Raw genomic sequence first — 16,845 nt, 5'->3', positions numbered from 1 at the left:
GAGAAAAGTGTCAGTAGAAACAGAGAAATGTAACTGCCAGAAAAAGGAATGTTCTCCTAAATGAGCTGAAAAAAAATAGAAGGATAGTATTCAAATAAAGTAGTTTAGGGTCTTATACTCTATTCCATACTGGAGTAGTAGACTCATTTCTAAATGTCCACTTCAGGAGGGTATATCGCTGAAAGAGAAGAACCAAAAAGCTAATGATATTGCACAGAAATGAGTGGAGAATGGGGATGTTTACTCTAGGGAAGGTGCGTGTGCGGGAGCTAGGGGGATGGATGGGATTTACTAGTAGCTTTCAAAGAGCTGAAGGAATGTCAAATGCAAAAGACTTGGTATGTATACCCTCCGAGGAGATTTGGTAGAAGTTAGTACCTAACAGATGCTGAATAAATATTTATTAATGTACTTACATATTAATTATGTAATATTTACACACTAGTATTTATATGCTAATTATAAAATATTTAGTTCATGAAATTATGGTGAGATAAAGTTACATTCAACAAAAGTTAGACTTTCCTAGCAATTGGGGCTGGGCTAAATATAGACCATTTCCCACAGGACAACAGTCACTAGAGGTGTTGGAGGCTTGTCTGGGTGACCTCCAGGGCTGGAAAGTGGGGATGGGGCATTTCTCAAGAAAACTCAAACATCAGATGATGGGCATTATGGAGTGTGTCACCTTTAAGATCCTTTCTGACTTGGAGACTAAATTAGCCCGTTGGAAACTAGGGAAAACTGGTGCCATCTGAAGAAAGGGGGCAGGGGGTAGTTGTCGCATAACCTTTGGAGAGCGACACAGAAAAAAGTGTGAGAGGGAAAGGATGGAGGGTAGGGGAGGAGATTGCTGAAAGGAGGATGGTAGGGGTCCTTTATCTCTCTGGGCATCAGTCTCTATTATGTGAGAGAGATTGGCCAGGTGACAAAAGCTTCAAAGTGCCAGGAGGATAAAGAGGGTGGGACCTGTTGGTGCTTTGCATACACATGGGCTGCAGCGGTGAGCTCTACATTTGCTGGGTCAGTAAGGATCCCAGAGCAGCCTCAGAATGGACTTTCGGGATGTGGAAGGGTGGGATTTCTCAGGGATCCTACTTACCATTAAATTCAGGCACAATCTGAAACCCTGCGCCTTTTGATGGGGTCATTAAGCCCGTTCACGTTCAGAGTTACTATTGAAAGATATGAGTTTAGTGTCATCATGATATCTATTTAGTCCTTGTTTTTGTGGATTGTTCTACTGGACTTCTTCTTAAAGGGGAATTTTAAGAGTCCCCCTTAAAATTCCTTGCAGAGCTGGTTTGGAGGTCACATATTCTTTCAGTTCCTGCCTGTCTTGGAAGCTCTTTATCTCTCCTTCCATTTTGAATGAGAGCCTTGCTGGATAGAGTATTCTTGGTTGCATGTTCTTCTCATTTAGGACCCTGAATATATCCTGCCAGCCCTTTCTGGCCTGCCACGTCTCTGTGGAGAGGTCTGCTGTTACCCTAATACTCCTCCCCATAAAAGTCAGGGATTTCTTATCTCTAGCTGCTTTAAGGATCTTCTCTTTATCTTTGGAATTTGCAAGCTTAACTATTAAATGTTGAGGTGTTGAACGGTTTTTATTGATTTTAGGGGGGATCTCTCTATTTCCTGGATCTGAATGCCTGTTTCCTTTCCCAGATTAGGAAAGTTTTCAGCTATGATTTGTTCAAATACATATTCTGGCCCTCTGTCCCTTTTGGCGCCCTCGGGAACCCCAATTAAACGTAGGTTTTTCTTCCTCAGGCTGTCACTTATTTCCCTTTATCTATCCTCATGGTCTTTTAATTGTGAAGGGAAGGGAGAAGAAATGGGTAGGAAATATCAGAAAGGGAGATAGAACATAAAGACTCCTAACTCTGGGAAATGAACTGGGGGTGGTGGAAGGGGAGGAGTGCCGGGGGTGGGGGTGAATGGGTGATGGGCACTGAGGGGGGCACTTGACGGGATGAGCACTGGGTGTTATTCTGTATGTTGGCAAATTGAACACCAATAAAAAATAAATTTAGTATTAAAAAAATAAATTCAGGCACAGTTTATCTTATAATGAAGAAGGAGGCATCAGAGTCAGGAGCTGTTGGAGGACATTTGGAGATTTCTCATGTGAGTTCAGGTCCTTTCCATTAGAGGTAAGAGAGAAAGAATGCTTTCTCTCTCAAACCTTGGCTTGCATCAAAAAGGACAGTGTTGGGACACCTGGGTGGCTCAGTGGTTGAGCATCTGCCTTTGGCTTAGGTCATGATCCTGGGGTCCTGGGATCGAGTCCCACATCAGGCTCTTCTCAAGGAGCCTGCTTCTCCCTCTGCCTGTGTCTCTGCCTCTCTCATGAATAAAGAAATAATTAGTCAAAAGAAAGAAAGAAAGAAAGAAAGAAAGAAAGAAAGAAAGAAAGAAAGAAAGAAAAGGACAGTGTCTTCATTCCTTTTGAAAGTGGCATGTTTCATTCTACTAGAAGAGCTTGAGTGAACAGGTATCATTTCCCTAACTTTTAGTACTATTTGCATTTTTTTCATTACAAATCCATGTTCCCCACTTATTTGTTTCTTCATTTTACTTTCCTCTTACAAATTTTCTGTTCATTTCCTTTGCCCGTTTATCCATGGATGTCTCACATTGTTTTTCTCACCAGTGTGACTATCTTCAACCAGGTTTCCAGCCAGCAGCTTGCCTTTCTATTTAGCAGGATAGTAGCTTGTTGGGATAGTTGTAGAGAAGATAACAGTCTCTGGAGCTGAAGTCTCTGGGTCCACTTCCTTGAGCGAGTACAAGTGGCTCACAAGTGGCTAATGTGTAAATGAGAGTAATGCTAGCACCCACATCTAGGATTGCCATGATGAGAAGAGAGCCTGGCACGGTGTGCTCACCAGTGACTGTTATCACTAGGTTTGTTCTTAACGAGAGGCAGTGGATTCTGAGGTGGGCAAAGGAGCAGGATACAGGTTAAACCCCTTGTGCATTTTCTCCCTCCCCAGGTAGTGGCCACCATGTTCCTCCTCATGATTGTATTTGCCATTTTTGACTCCAGAAACTTGGGAGTCCCCAGAGGCCTAGAGCCCATTGCCATCGGTCTCCTGATTATTGTCATTTCTTCTTCCTTGGGACTGAACAGTGGCTGTGCCATGAACCCAGCTCGAGACCTGAGCCCTAGACTTTTCACTGCTTTGGCAGGATGGGGGTTTGAGGTCTTCACGTAAGTAACAGTGGTGTTGGGGGAAGAAAGATCCCTGCTGCGCCTCATGGGGAAGGGCTGGGATTAGACTAGAGAGGTCCCGGAGAGTTCTCTTGGGAGCGTGGAGATCAGGTGCATGCTCTGGTCATCAGTGTGGATTGTTTCACTGGCAGTTTGTGATATGGGGTGTGGTGGGGGGAGGGGAGTGGGGAAAAACACACATGGACACAGGGAGAGAGACAGAGTAAATGGGTAAATTCAAAAGCAACAGGCTTACCCTGTATAATAATAATAATAATAATATGTCCTCAGGTGGTAGATGGTTTTATGTGAGTATTTTGGTCGTATAACTCATCAGCAGATTCACTTTGTGATACAATTGGGCCTAGAATTTACATCTTGTGATACTACTACAGGGCTCTTGATAGTGAACCATGCTATGCTTCCCTCATTCAGCAGGTCTTTACCAAACACTGTCTGTGCTGTGGTCACTGTGCTATGTAAGGAGATTTCAAAATCAGCTAAAACACTAGCCTTGAGCAATAATAAGTGCCTTGGCAACCCCAAAAACAAAGTGCTGAGTGAACATAGATAAGAGGATGACTAACTCTGCCTGGGAAATTGGGAAAGGCACCACCAAAGAAGTGAGAGCTGAGTTGGGTCATGAGTAGGAAATCCCTGGCAGAAAAGACATAAAAGAGAGCTCTTGCACAGGAAATGGCAAGACCTCATGCTTTCTACCTCAGAATGTGCTGGGTCAGTAAGGAGCCCAACTCCTTGGGGTTGAGGCAAGTTGAGGAAATACGTCAACTGTTGGCAACTGTTCCAAAACAAACTGTGCCCATTTAATTCCTTCCCACTTTTGCCCCATACAACCACAGTGGTCTGTCCTCATCTACTTATCACATCTCTCTATGGGAAAGGAACTCACTTTGGTTCATCAAGGAACAGGGCTCTAACATGGAGAAAGAGAAGTAGGAAAGACACGTGTGAGGAAATTTTAGTTTGATATTTGCTGTGAGGAAAGACTTGAGTGTCCCTAAATGCTTACCTGTACATGTAATCATACACATGTGATGGCTCATTTCACTGAAAGTTTGGGTTGCCTTCACCAGTGTAAAAAATTAACTGTTAAAAAAAAATTAACTGTTGAAATAACTGACACCAGTCAGGTCACCAACACAGATAGGTCTGAGAGCTACCACAATGTAAGCATCCTGAGGTCAGAGACCTAGCAGCTTCCTCACCGCTGCACTCATAGTGACAAGATTAGGGCCTGGCATATACAGAGTCTCAAGAGAAGTCAGTAAAAAGAATGAAAGGATGGGAAATACTACATGTTAAACATGTCCTAAGAGATGAGGGATACAAAGAAAACCAAGCAACATCCCCTATCTTTAAGAAGTTAATAATGCAATGAATTTTCTAGAGCAGTGGTTCTCAACCAGAGGTGATTTTTTTCCACTCAAAATATTGGGCAACGCCTAGAGACATTTTTGGCTATCACAACAGGGGAAAGTGGAGATGAAAGTTGTCACCGGCATCTAGTGAGTTACAGGCCTGGGATAGTGCCAACCATCCTACAGTACCCGTACAGATCCCCACAACAAAGAATTATTCAGCCAAAAATATTAAGAGTGCCACAGGTGAGGAGCTCTTGTTCCAGAATGATTGCCACTAGAACATGAAAAGGTTGAACAAAATGTCCCTAACTAGGAAGGTTCTTTTATATTCTTCCAATGTAAAATGAAAAACATATGTCAGAAAGATTCCCAGAACCCAGAGCCCAGAATTAATCTGAGTTTCATTAATCCCACCTTCCTGAGCCTCACTCTAGAAGACCACTGCCCCCCAAACCAAGTCACCTCTGTTGGCTTCACACGGACCCCTGGAACAAAGAGGGCTTGAAGGCCACCCTTTGAGCCCTGTTTCATGACTCACCCAAAGCTCTAAGAGTGGGGATGGTTCTAAAATAGGTAGAAGTCTTGCCTATTCTCTCTTGGCTTTGTCAAGTATATGGTAGGAGATCATGTCTGTGGCAAAAATGCTAGAATCATCCACGGCCAAATGAGCTCCATGTCCCTCCATGTCAGGGTCTTTTCTTTTCATGCATTGGTTTATTCATCCCTGCAGCAACCTGATCTATTCAAGGCCCTGTGCTAGAGATGAAACCCTGCTGCCCTTCTGCTTCCTTTGCGCTCTGTTTCAGAGGGATCAGCATAAGCGCTTACACAAATTGAAGCTGTCAAGTGCCATTAGAGAGATTTGACTTGTTGACTCTAGGACTTGAGAGGTTAACAGCTCCAAATTTAGGAATTATGGAGGTAGAAATAGAGGCATTTTATAGTATTTGGACATCTTGAATGGGGGACAGTGAGGATATTTCAGGTAGAGAGGATACTGTATACAAAGACAGAATGTTAAAATAACTAAGTGATCTAATCTAGCTGGAAGGGTACATGAGGAAGGCTGGAAAGGACAAATCTTGTCAGGTCACGGAGGCTCTAGACTCCCAGAATGAAAAATTTGGATTTGGGCCACTCTTTATTCTGGAGATTATGGGAAGCAGCAAAGGATGTAGAGCAGAAGTTTGACATACTTAGAACTCCAATTTAGTTAAATTAAAACGACATCACTATACACAATAGATTAAAAAGGAGAGAGTAGGGCAGCCCTGGTGGCGTAGCGGTTTAGCGCCACCTGAAGCCCAGGGCGTGATCCAGGAGACCTGGGATCGAGTCCCACGTCGGGCTCTCTGCATGATGCCTGCTTCTCCCTCTGCCTGTGTCTCTGCCTCTCTCTCTAGCTGTGTCCCTATGAATAAATAAATAAAATCTTTTTTTTTTAAAAAAAGGAGAGAGTAGAGGAGCAAAAGCCAGTTAGAAAAGAGCTAGCTGGCTGGTAATCTTCAAAAATTCCCAAGAAAACCTTTGAGGGATAGCAGATCTCCAGAGAGTTCCAATCATCCCTCCCTTTCAAGGTCTCCTATCCCTGGTAAGCATCTCAGGAGATATCCTAGCTTGGATCTACACCCAAGGCCTCTGATAAAACCAAGACTGCCTAATTCTCTGGTCCTCACTTGCTTCTGTCTGGCAGGCAATGAGGATGACTGGGGACAGGCCTGGGATGCAGAGGGTCTGTCTGACAAGGACAAGTCAACAGACCATGGCTAACCCTTGCTTTTCCCGTAAATATTAGGATGTTTTCCATCTACTCTCTCCCCACTAATTCACATTAAGGTTTTAATGACTTCATGGATGAAAGATCTCAGGGGTATCATTAATATTTTAAATAGTTTACCCAAAGGAATAAATGATGGTGGTACATAAGTGAGTAACATGGACATTTCCCTGGCGCAACCCACATCACCACATGCATATGACACTGAGGACATGGAAGCCTGACCAGGCAGGAAACCATGTGCGAGGGCCTCCACTTATGACTTGTGACCCTGGCACAACATGCTCAGCCCAGACAGAAGAAAGTCCAGCCAGTTAATGGAGGACATGTGTCTTGGCAGATACTTGGGACCCTAATCTGTTAAAGGACAGTGGGATTCGCCAGGAAATCATGATGAAAGAAAGGAAATGACAAGTGAGACAGCTTATACTTGCTTCATGTGTTTACCAAAGAGAAGGCTCCTAGCTCTTTAAAGTCCATGTACCTCTCATAGGAAAGTCCTCCTGGATTCCTGGGGGCTTGGGAAAGGGCCCTGGGAGAGCAGAGAAGTGCTCAAGTCCTCTCTCTTGTGCAGTAAGGGCGACATCTGGTGGCTACTGTGCTCAACCTCAGGGCTCTTCCCTCCAGCCTGCATTCCTGATCCAAGATTTCTGGGTGCTAGGGACGATCCAGGTAGAAGGGATCACCAAGCAGAAGGAAGAATGGAGGTCAAGGGCAGGGCTTATTTCCTTTAATATCCTTTCTAATCCAAATGTAATACTGTAATACAAACAAAAGGCCACCTGGAACATATATGTGTTATTAAGCAGAATGAAAAAAGGAACAACCATGAGCCTTTCCCCAACTGTGAAGTCCTCAAGTGTATGTGAGAGCTCCTGCCCTTTCCCCGCCGCCTCCTCCCCATTATCCTCAACATTGGCATTTCTCATTTTCTGCTTTAAAACAGTTTTATCTGAAATGTATAAATCCATGAATAATGTTATAGGATTATTGTATAATGTGGCTTGTTTCTGAACCTTGTGTTCCTTCCTATGGAGTTATTTTAATGGATTTCCTATCTTCAAAGAAGATGGTGACAATTTATAAAGGTACCTGCTTTCTCTCAGAGCTATACTTTTAGTATAATGTATTGTCATTGAGGACTTCTGCAAAAGACAGAGAATCATGGCAGGAAGCCCTTTATCAGAAAGTAGCTTTAAGCTGTGACCTTAGAAAATCAGCATGAAATTAAATTATATTTAGTAGGTAATTCATATATCAACCTTCCATTTTTTAAATTCACTCATTGACAAACATTTCCTGATTGGTTTGTTCTGGTTTGTGTGTGTGTGTGTGTGTGTGTGTGTGTGTGTTTTGTGTGTGTGATTGCCCTCATAGACCAGCCCTGCCCAGGAACCTCTCCACATCCTTCCATTAGTAATCCCCAGGATTCATCATTTCAGAATGGAGGAAAGACAGTTCCTGAATAATCAACCAGCACTGTCCCTAGATGCCTCCAGTTCTGACAGTGGGTTCAGGGACTCTCTTTCCTGAAAGAAAAATAAATGGGACATATTATCTCACGGGTACTAATAGGACAATGGAATCAATCATTTGAAATCAGGTATATGGAAAATCTAGGATGATGATTGCCAAACTGCAGTGAGTATCCTTATACTTAGCTCTTGCTGAGTTAAATGGAAACCATGAGCAGGAGAAAGACTGGCTTGTTAGTGAATAACTAGTAAGGCCAGGAGGAAGATCCAAATGGTGTATCACTAATTTCTTGTTTGATTTCAGAGCTGGAAATAACTTCTGGTGGATTCCTGTAGTGGGCCCTTTGGTTGGCGCTGTCATTGGAGGCCTCATCTATGTTCTTGTCATTGAAATCCACCACCCAAATCCTGATCCAGACTTCGAGACGGAATCTGAGGACAAACCAGATAAATATGAGCTTAGTGTGATAATGTAGTAGTGTGCTTAGTTTGGGTTTACAATTGTCTGAACTAGTGTTCTCTTCAGAAAAGATGGCATCCAGGGGTCTGTGTTTTCATAAGACTAGAATGGAATCCACCCAATCTTCTCTGCTAGCCATGTGAGGCACCTAATTGTAAAAGCATTCAAGTGAAAGTTTGCAAATGCTGACCTCTTCACCAGTTTCCCACAGGACACCACTCACTGTCCCCTGAAATGGCCTTATCTCCTGCTCGGTTTGTTTCATCCTTTGATGGGAATCCTTGTTACTAGGCAAGCACTGGTAACTTAGAACCTTGACCATGGACTTATTTGCATGATCTTAGCTGCATTACCTGTACAGAATAGCATTACAAAAGCTTTGTTTTTCCACAAAGATTATGTTTTGAGTATCAACCAAGACTAAATTGGAAGGCAACACAGTGATTTCAGTTAATATGTCCATGAATTAGGGAGCTAATGAGTTTACTCTGTAGTTATGTTGTGCCACTATATTTGTATAAATACCGGTATTCTTCAAACCTAGGGATATAGGAAACAGTAGAATACATCTGGAAAGCACAGGGGAAGGACATTGTGCCATTCAGAAGCCTCAGGAGACAAGATAAATTTGGGAAACCAAATGGAATTTTTTAATGGAAACCATTTATCAGATAAATCTCTTGCTCTTTGCATTTTAGAGGGCACCAATTAATTTTCTTGTCTTTAGCATATAATAACCTAAAATACAACTGTAACCTCAGTCATGAAAATTACATCACCCTATATTTTTAACTACAATGTATTTTCCTAATTGTCCACTTGAGGAGAGACATTTGACAAGTTGAGCCAATGGCTGCATTCATCCATTATTCTACACATGCCCCGAAACCAAAACTGGAAGCCATTGGATGCTGGTCTAGTGGAATCTTCAGGATAGACGGTCCTCGGAAAGATAATGTTACCTTTTGGGCTTACAATTCACAAAACACTTTCAAGGTTATTATCTAATTTAATCCTCGTAGTGACTTTCTGAAGTAAATGCCATGCTGCCCATTTTTTCAGATATGGAAACAAAATCTCAGGGAAGTTAAGTGAGTTGCCTAAGGTCACATGGAAAGTTGAACCTCATCTAATGCATCCCACACCTTTCAGAAGATCAATAACTGGCCAAGAATCTCACCTAGCCCTCTTTGGCTGTCCAGAAGACATGGGATTGGCAGCTGCCAGAATGTGTACTCCTTCTGGATGTAATGGTCCTGGGATCCTAAAATATAAAGACCTTCATCATATGGTTTTATTCCCTCTGTTACTGAAACACTAACAAAAGGAAGAGGTAGCAATTTGGTCATATTTTTCATGTGTTGGAAAACATTATCAGAAGGCCTCCCTTCCTAGTCCACCCTTGCTCTTTCTAAGTCTCACTCACCCCTCCTTCCCTGCGAATCACAAACATTACGTTTGGGGGATTTCCCCCTGGTCAGGCTCTTCCCTGTGAAGTTCCCTAATTGATGTCACTTTGGTGACAAGTCTCTGAGAGTTACAGGCACCAGAGAAATTGCTCTACATCAAGCGATGCACCTTCAGTCAAAGCATTTAGAAGCCCAGCATTCCCAGAGGTATCGAGGTTCCCAATTGCTTTGTGATCATAACAGAACAGAAAGTAAATGTGAAATGTCTCCAGTGGCCTATGTTCTATAAGCTAACAACTTGGAGTTTTTTTTCTTGCTCTGAAACTACCTGGATATTTCCTATTTGAAATAAAATTGGTGGCTCTTTTTTAAATTTTTTTTAAGTTTTTATGAGTATTATGACCGCTAAATATGCATGTTTATCCTGTCTACAAATTGAGATTTCCTGGGGAGCTTTTAAAAAATTCTCATGCCCAGTTAATCATTTGTAAATACTGCAGTGATTCAAATGTGCGACTGGGGTTGAGAACACTGACTTGGTTAAATTATATCTAAGATTTCTTTGAGAACCACATCTGGTGGTGGCCAAGTGATTTCTGGGAGGATTCTCAGGATTTGATAGCAATGGTTCCCAATAGGGGGCAACTTTACCCCCTTCTCACTCCATTCTGCTGCTCCCGCAAAGGGATATTTGGCAGTGTCTGGAGAGATTTCTGGTTGTCACAATTGGGACAGGAGAGTTGTTAGCATCCAGGGAGAAGTCAGGACGCTGCTGAACATCCTACAAAGAACAGGACAGCCCTCGATGCCAGCCTCCACAATAAAGAATTATTCAGCCCAAAATGGCAATTAGGCAGAAGTTGAAAGATTCTGAATTTGAGAACAGGTAGGGGGAGGAATAAGAGAAGACACTGAAACTCTGTGTCCTGAATCAAGTTCTGCAAAAACAGAAATGCCAGACAGTTATAATTATTAGAGGAAGAGGCAACCTAAAATTTGAGTTTTCAGGTTGGATTGTGAAATCCATGATCCATGCAGGTGCTCATTAAACACTAACTGGTGATTAATGACTGGGATCATGAAGAGGAAATGCACACTTATGGAAATCAACCACAGGAAGGCTTTTTTTTTTTAAATGGAAAAAAAGGTACTCTTGTTTGAGGTGCTCACATTCAAATTCTTCCTCTCACCCAGTTTATAAGTGGGTCTTACCTCTGGCTGGTTCTTTTGCCAGAGGATGTCTTTATGGTTGAATGATCTGTATTGGAAGTCAATTAGAGTCAAATAACCTATTTTTAAAAATAGATCTTTTAGAAGCTGGAATTGTAACATCCTCCCCTCCTCTCTTCCTTGTCAATCAGAAAACTTAATAGAAGCATTTATTTTAATGTCCAGAACAGAATTTCCCTATGATTCCTGCACTCTGTTAAGATCTCAAAGCCTGTCAAATGTTGTAGAACTTTTCTAACCAGTAGAAACCAGAGTTAATACTCAGCTATTGAAGAGGTTAAGTGAAGTAGAAATGTCACATTTAAAAGTCTGATCCTTAAAATATAAATTATTGTTTCCTTTAAATTGCTTACACACATACACACAAACATACACACACACGTCTTATATAAAAACACTTCAGTGCTCAAAAATATCATCATGGAAAAGGATTTACAACTTCCAGTTAAAAAGAATGGTTTACAAGTTTTATTTAGCCATGGAACCTATTGTTCAAATAAGATCTTATGTGGTAACCACTAGTAAACCAAAGCTGCTATTAATAGAAAGAGAGTGGGGAAGCGGGTAGGAGTCACCCTGCCTGTGATACCCTCATCTGCCCCCAGCCCAATGCTGAGGGGTCTCTGCAAAGAAACTGTATGTGTGCATGTGTTGGGAGGGGGATCTTTAGAACACAATTTGAAAATCATTGATAAAGGACTTGGGACAAGTTCTTGATGAACATTTTTGTAAAAGCATGAGATTCAAGGGCAAAACCTACCTAAGGTCATAGTACTCCAATCTCAGGTAATTTTCCAAAGACTTCTTAATAAATTAATTAGATAGGCTGAAGCAGAACTACTTAACCCACCAAACATCATCCACAAAGGGATGTTGTATATCAATTCGCAAACTGGGAATTTAAGTTCTCTAAGATGACATGTTTAACTAATCACAGCAAATGGAGAGAAACAATGTTAGTCCTGGGTTAGTTACTGGGTTAACTAAGTCTCTATAAAAATAAATAGATAGATAGATAGATAGATAGATAGATAGATAGATAGATAGATAGATAAAAGATGATAAATAGGTAGATAGGTAGGTAGGTGGATGGACTGATCCACCAAGCTCCAACCTCTTACTTGCTCCTAGAAATGGACTAGCTCTTACCCAGAGAAGTCGTCTCTGTATTAAGGAAAGAACGGCCTCTACATGAACTGAACATGAATAAATGAACTTAATGAGCTGAGAGAAAACCCAGGGAAATGTGTGTGGATAGAGATGCTGCCCAAGCACAGTTTGACTCTGTCTCCTTCCAGATGTGTTATTTGTGGACTTTAGACATTTATGCCTTTGTGGGCCCCTTCCCTTGCAGAATTTTTAAAAATAAATCATGTTTTATGATTGTACTGGTAGCAGGCTGATTATAGATTACATACATATTTTTCTGTTTTGTTTTGGTTTTGTTTTTAAATTTTACTTATTTGAAAGAGGGCAGGGGGTAGGGATAGAGGGAGAAGCAAGCTCCCCACTGAGCAGGGAGCCCAGTGCAGGACTTGATCCCAGGACCCTGAGATCATGACCTAAGCCAAAGGCAGATGCTTAACTGACTGAGACATTACTGAGACACCAGTGGTTCATATGATGTTTTTTTTTTTTAATATGATGCTAGAGAACGTTAAAACATTTTCATGGGTTCTAGACATCATGCTCAATGAGTAAATAGGCCCTGCCTCCTACTTCCTCCCTCTAGCATGCCCCTCTGGTGTCCAAGCACCCAGTTACAATGCAGCCTCTTCCTGTGGCTCTCAACTGCCTGCCCATAGGTTCTCAGATAATAGGTGGAAGGGCAGACTGAGCCCAGGAATAAAGGGATAAAGACAGAGAGAGCCTTGAGAGTGCTAGAGGTTGTGAGGGATACTCCGGAGGCCAGTCCTACAGCCATGGGAATCATACACATCTTGATCCTTCCCTCTCCATCACAAACACTAAGTAAGAAAGGGGCTTCTCGACCCAAGAAGGAAGCAGGGAAGTCTTAGGGCTTAGACACCATAAGCTCCAGAGGTGCTATAGTATGTTATTAACATGTAATTCTAGTTTATTGTCTTACAGTTTGTAAAACGTGTTCACACTCAGTATCCTGTTAAGACTCTCAGAACAGCTGGACAAGTAGATTATTATACTCATTTAAAGATGAGGAAACTGAGGCTCAGAGGTCTAAATGATTTGCACCAAGTTCCAGAATGAAAGAGTGGCAGAAGTGGAATGCAAATCCCATGGAGTAGAGTGACCACTGCTGTTTTATTCACTACTGTCCTAGTGCCTGGAACATGGCAGCTGCTCAAGAAATATTAATTGGATGAATGAAAGAATGGATTATGGAATCAGACTCCCTAGGTTCAAATCCTGGCTCCTCAGAATTTTAGTTTTAGTACAGTAGCCAGATTACTTAGTTTTAGTTTACTTATCTATTAAGTAGGTATAATAATAGTGAGATAACCAATGTAAAGCTTGTAGAACAATTCCATGCTGTGGTATATATTCAATAAATATGAACTGGTGCTGCTATAGCAGCAGCCATTTTTAGGAATGTTATTACAATATATTGTAGTTTGAAAATATGGAGTAAGGAAATCAGAATTTGGTTAGAAACTCCTCTCTTACACTCTATAATGTAATAATTCTTGGTCACATGTATCTTCTGGAGCTTTAGAATGGAATCAAATACAAGTTGTTATCAACTTACATAGACTGTTCAGGATAATTTGTTATGTGTAAGCCTCATGGTAACCACAAAGAAAAAACCTAGAGTGAAAACACAAATGATAAAAAGAATATAAGAAGGAAAGAAAGAAAACTATCAAACCACAAAGGAAGAAGAGAAGAAGAGAGGAACTATAAAACAGCTAATAAACAATTAACAATATGGCAACAAGTACATACCTATCAACAATTACTTTAAGTATAAAAAGGACTAAATTCTCCACTAAATGAAATAGAGTGGCTGAATGGATTAAAAACAAAAAACGAAAACAAGACCCATCCATATGCTGCCTATAAGTGACTCACTTTAGAAGTAGGAACACACAGAGATGGAAAGTGAAGGAAGATATCGCATGCAAGTGGAAACCAAGAGAAAGCTAGAGTAGACATACTCATGTCAGACAAAATAGACAGTAAAACAAAAACTTTGATATTAGACAAGGATGGATGTTACATAATAATAAAAAGGTCAATCCAACAAAATGACATAATATTTATAAATATTTATGCACCCAATTTTGGAGCACCTAAATATATAAAGCAAATATTTTTTTGAAGCAAATATTAACAGACTTTAAGGGAGAAATAGACACAAATACAATAACAGGCAATTTTAATACCCCACTTTCACCAATGGATATATCATCTAGACAGAAAATCAATAATGAAACTTTGGCCTTAAACAACACATTCTACCAGATGTAGTTAAAAGATAGACACAGACCATTCCAACCAAAAGCAATGAATATACATTCTTCTCAAGGGCATATGGAAGATTTTCCAGGATAGATCATATAGTAGGCCACAAAATAAGTCTTAAATTTAGGAGGTTTGAAATCATGTCAAGCATCTTCTGATCCCAATGGTATGAAACTAGAAATTAATTACATGAAGAAAACTGGAAAATGCACAATTATGTGAAGATTAAACAACATATTAACAACCAGTGGGACAAAGAAGAAATCAAAACAGAAATCAAAAAATACCTGAGTTAAATGAAAATGGAAATAGACCAAAAGTTGTGGGATACAACAAAAGCAATTCTAAAAGGGATGTTTATAGCCTAAAATGTATACATGAATGAAAAGAAACTTGAAGAGCCAAAACAAATGAAAAAAGAAACAAAGTGGGAGGACTTACACTATCTAATTTCAGCCCTTTCTATAAAAGCCATGGACGGTATGCTATTAACATAAGGAGGGGCAAATAGATTAATGAAACAAAATAGAAAATACAGACTTTGATCCACATTCATGCAGAAAATTGATTTTCAATAAAGGAACCCGTGTAATCCTACAGAGAAAGGACACAGGTTTCAAAAAATGGTAATGAATAACTAGAAAAGAGGAAACCTTGACTCCTACCTCATAGTAACATAATACACAAAAATTAATTCAAGATGTATCATTGGCTTCAGCATAAAAGCTAAAACTATAAAGCTTCTGGAGAAAAACATGGGAAGATATATTTACAACTAGGATTGGGAAAGATCTAGTAAAAGGATATAAAACAATAAAAATAGATTAATTGGACTTCTGCAAAATTTAAAACCTCCACCCATTAAAAGACATCATTAAGAAAATGAATGTGCAGGGCACCTGGGTGGCTCAGTCAGTTAAATGTCTGCCTTTGGCTCAGGTCATGATGCCAGAGTCCTGGGATCGAACCCTGTGTTGGGCTCCCTGCTGAGCTCCCTGCTCCTCTTGCTTGTTCTCTCTCTCTCTCTCTCAAATAAATAAAAGTCTTTAAAAAAAAAAAAGAGGAAATGAATGTGCATGGCACAGACTGGGAAAAATATATTTGTAACACCTATTAACTAACAGAATATCTAAATATCTTCAACCCAATAAAGAAGACAAACAGATCAATTTTTTAAACAAGCCAAGGACTTAAGTAGACACTTTATTAAGGAATATATATGAATGGCCAATAAGAATATCAGTGAAGTTCAAATTAAAACCACTATATAATGTTACAGGCACTAGAATGGTTAATTCCAAAATGCACTGGACAGCAGTAAATAACAGTAGCTGAACTCATATATTATCAGGGGAAGTGCAAAGTGGTACTACTTTATAAAAGTGTTTTTTATTAAGTTAAACATATATATATCCCTTAACTGCATTTCACTCTAGTATTTACCCAAGTGAAACAGAAAATATGTTCACCAAAATACCTTATATAAGAATGTTAAGAATGTTCATAGCATCTTTGTTCATTATAGCCCTAATCTGGGAAAAATCCAAATGTCCATCAACAGGAAAATGGATATATAATTTGTGCTATATTCTTACAATGAAACATTAATCAGCAATAAAAAATAACAGGCTATTAATACATGCTACATCTTGGATAAATCTTTAAAACATGCAGAGTAAAAAAAATCAGACATAAAAAATACATTTGCTTCCATTTTTACAGAGCTTAAAGACAGGAAAAAGAAATCAGAGTAGTAGCGGCTCAGAGGTGGAGAGCAATATTGGTTGTAAAAGTGCTAGAGGAAGTTTCCTGAAAATACGGAAGTTTTAAATTTTTTGATTGGGTGAGAGGTCAAAACTCATCAAACCTTACACTTAAAAATCTGTGTAGTTGGGATCCCTGGGTGGCGCAGCGGTTTGGCACCTGCCTTTGGCCCAGGGCGCGATCCTGGAGACCCAGGATCGAATCCCATGTCGGGCTCCCGGTGCATGGAGCCTGCTTCTCCCTCTGCCTGTGTCTCTGCCTCTCTCTCTCTCTCTCTGTATGACTATCGTAAATAAATAAAAAAAATTTTTTTAAAAATCTGTGTAGTTAACTGTGTGTAAATAATACAAGAAATCTCCAAAAATATTAACAACTGATTTATCATTAGAAACTATAGAGGCCATAAATGGGATAGTAAATGTGGGATAGTAAATTCAAAGTAATAAAAGAAAAAGACAGTCAACCAAGAATTCTATGTCCAGCAACTATTTTTAGAATGAAGGAAAAGTAAAGACTTACCCAGATAAACAAAAACTGAGAGAGTTTGCCACTAGAAGATCTGCACTACTTGAAATGCTAAAGGAAATCTTTCAGGGTGAAATTAAAGATCATTAGACAGTAACCAAATTGACATGAAGAAATAGACTGGTAAAGGTGACAATGTAGGTAAATATAAAAGGCAGTATACAT

General features: G+C 40.2%; 1 protein-coding gene across 1 annotated transcript in view; it reads left to right on the top strand.

Annotated features, from left to right (window-relative positions):
* Positions 1-16,407, top strand: part of AQP9 (aquaporin 9) — a 51,779-nt gene extending 35,372 nt beyond the window's left edge. Inside the window, exons 5-6 of the mRNA XM_055320036.1 lie at positions 3,000-3,217; positions 8,156-16,407. Coding sequence (XP_055176011.1) covers positions 3,000-3,217; positions 8,156-8,327 — 390 coding nt within the window. The 3' untranslated portion in view covers positions 8,328-16,407. The remainder of the gene's footprint in view (positions 1-2,999; positions 3,218-8,155) is intronic.
* Positions 16,408-16,845: the final 438 nt, after the last annotated feature.

The sequence above is a fragment of the Nyctereutes procyonoides genome, unplaced genomic scaffold (assembly GCF_905146905.1).
Source record: "Nyctereutes procyonoides isolate TBG_1078 unplaced genomic scaffold, NYPRO_anot_genome, whole genome shotgun sequence".
NCBI classification, from domain to species: domain Eukaryota; kingdom Metazoa; phylum Chordata; class Mammalia; order Carnivora; family Canidae; genus Nyctereutes; species Nyctereutes procyonoides.
The sequence above is the reverse complement of the archived record's forward strand: the minus strand, read 5'-3'. Positions and strand labels throughout refer to the sequence as shown.